This window comes from Mizuhopecten yessoensis, unplaced genomic scaffold, assembly GCF_002113885.1.
Source record: "Mizuhopecten yessoensis strain PY_sf001 unplaced genomic scaffold, ASM211388v2 scaffold7551, whole genome shotgun sequence".
Taxonomy (NCBI): Eukaryota; Metazoa; Mollusca; class Bivalvia; order Pectinida; family Pectinidae; genus Mizuhopecten; species Mizuhopecten yessoensis.
In genome coordinates, this window is record NW_018407104.1 from 995,451 (window position 1) to 996,333 (window position 883).

Below are 883 nucleotides of genomic sequence, written 5' to 3' on the forward strand. Positions count from 1 at the left end.
TAGTAGTTGGATCATAGTATGGAGAAATATATTTTTGCACCTGATTAGACAATGGTTATTGGTCAATGTAAAGGGTCCAATGGCATTTCGTGTTTGAAGGAAAGCATTTGTGTAAAGACATACCATTAACCAGATTTAATATTATATGTACCCAATAATATGGCATACCGAGATGGTTGTCTGACAAGGTCTATATACTGCAGTGTTTTTTCCTGTCTTTGAAATAACGTTGTTGCATTTATTTTCCTATTATGTGGATATACACTTTAACTTATTTCATCTCCTTTCTAATTTTTCCTACCTTTTACATAAGAAATACTCTAGATGCAATGAGGTTATGAAGACCGAAGTAGTAAAAATAGTTTCTTCGTCCCAAAAATGACAGAGCTAACTATGAAATAATTTAATGAGAGCGTTATTAATTTATCAAGCAGACCTACATACTTGGTTTTCTACAAACTGAGCAAAATCCCTTAATTTAAACCTATATTCAGTAATGAAGAGGATGTCCATCACGTTTGTAAGTATGCACGGACGGAATTCAGAAAATTCTGCAGCTATTTTTTTTTTTATTTCCTATTGATTTAATCTATTTTTCAGCAGTAAAGACGATGAAAGTAAAAAAGAGCGAAATTCCAAAATATCTTACCTCGAAGAAAACAAACACGAAAAACATCCAAAATTCAGCCGTGACCTCGGCGGAACAGATAAGTCGTCTTTAGTAAGAGATGGCTACCACATCGTGTTTGTGAATGAACAGATATCCGGAAAACAGCATGATTTGTGCCAATCGATGTGCCGATGATTCTGCAACATTCCTTTGACAGGTCATCGAATCTGTATGAAGAACCTGTTTCGTTCATGTCATCAGGATCCAAACGGA

The 883-nt window shown here is 34.8% G+C and overlaps 1 protein-coding gene across 1 annotated transcript in view; it reads left to right on the forward strand.

Moving 5' to 3' along the window:
• LOC110453962 (tyrosine-protein kinase receptor torso-like) overlaps positions 1 to 721 on the forward strand; it is a gene marked incomplete at its 3' end in the record, with an annotated part of 72,169 nt that extends 71,448 nt beyond the window's left edge. Inside the window, exon 17 of the mRNA XM_021503220.1 lies at positions 601 to 721. Within this exon, the coding sequence (XP_021358895.1) occupies positions 601 to 721 (121 nt within the window). The remainder of the gene's footprint in view (positions 1 to 600) is intronic.
• Between the last annotated feature and the right edge of the window lie 162 nt (positions 722 to 883).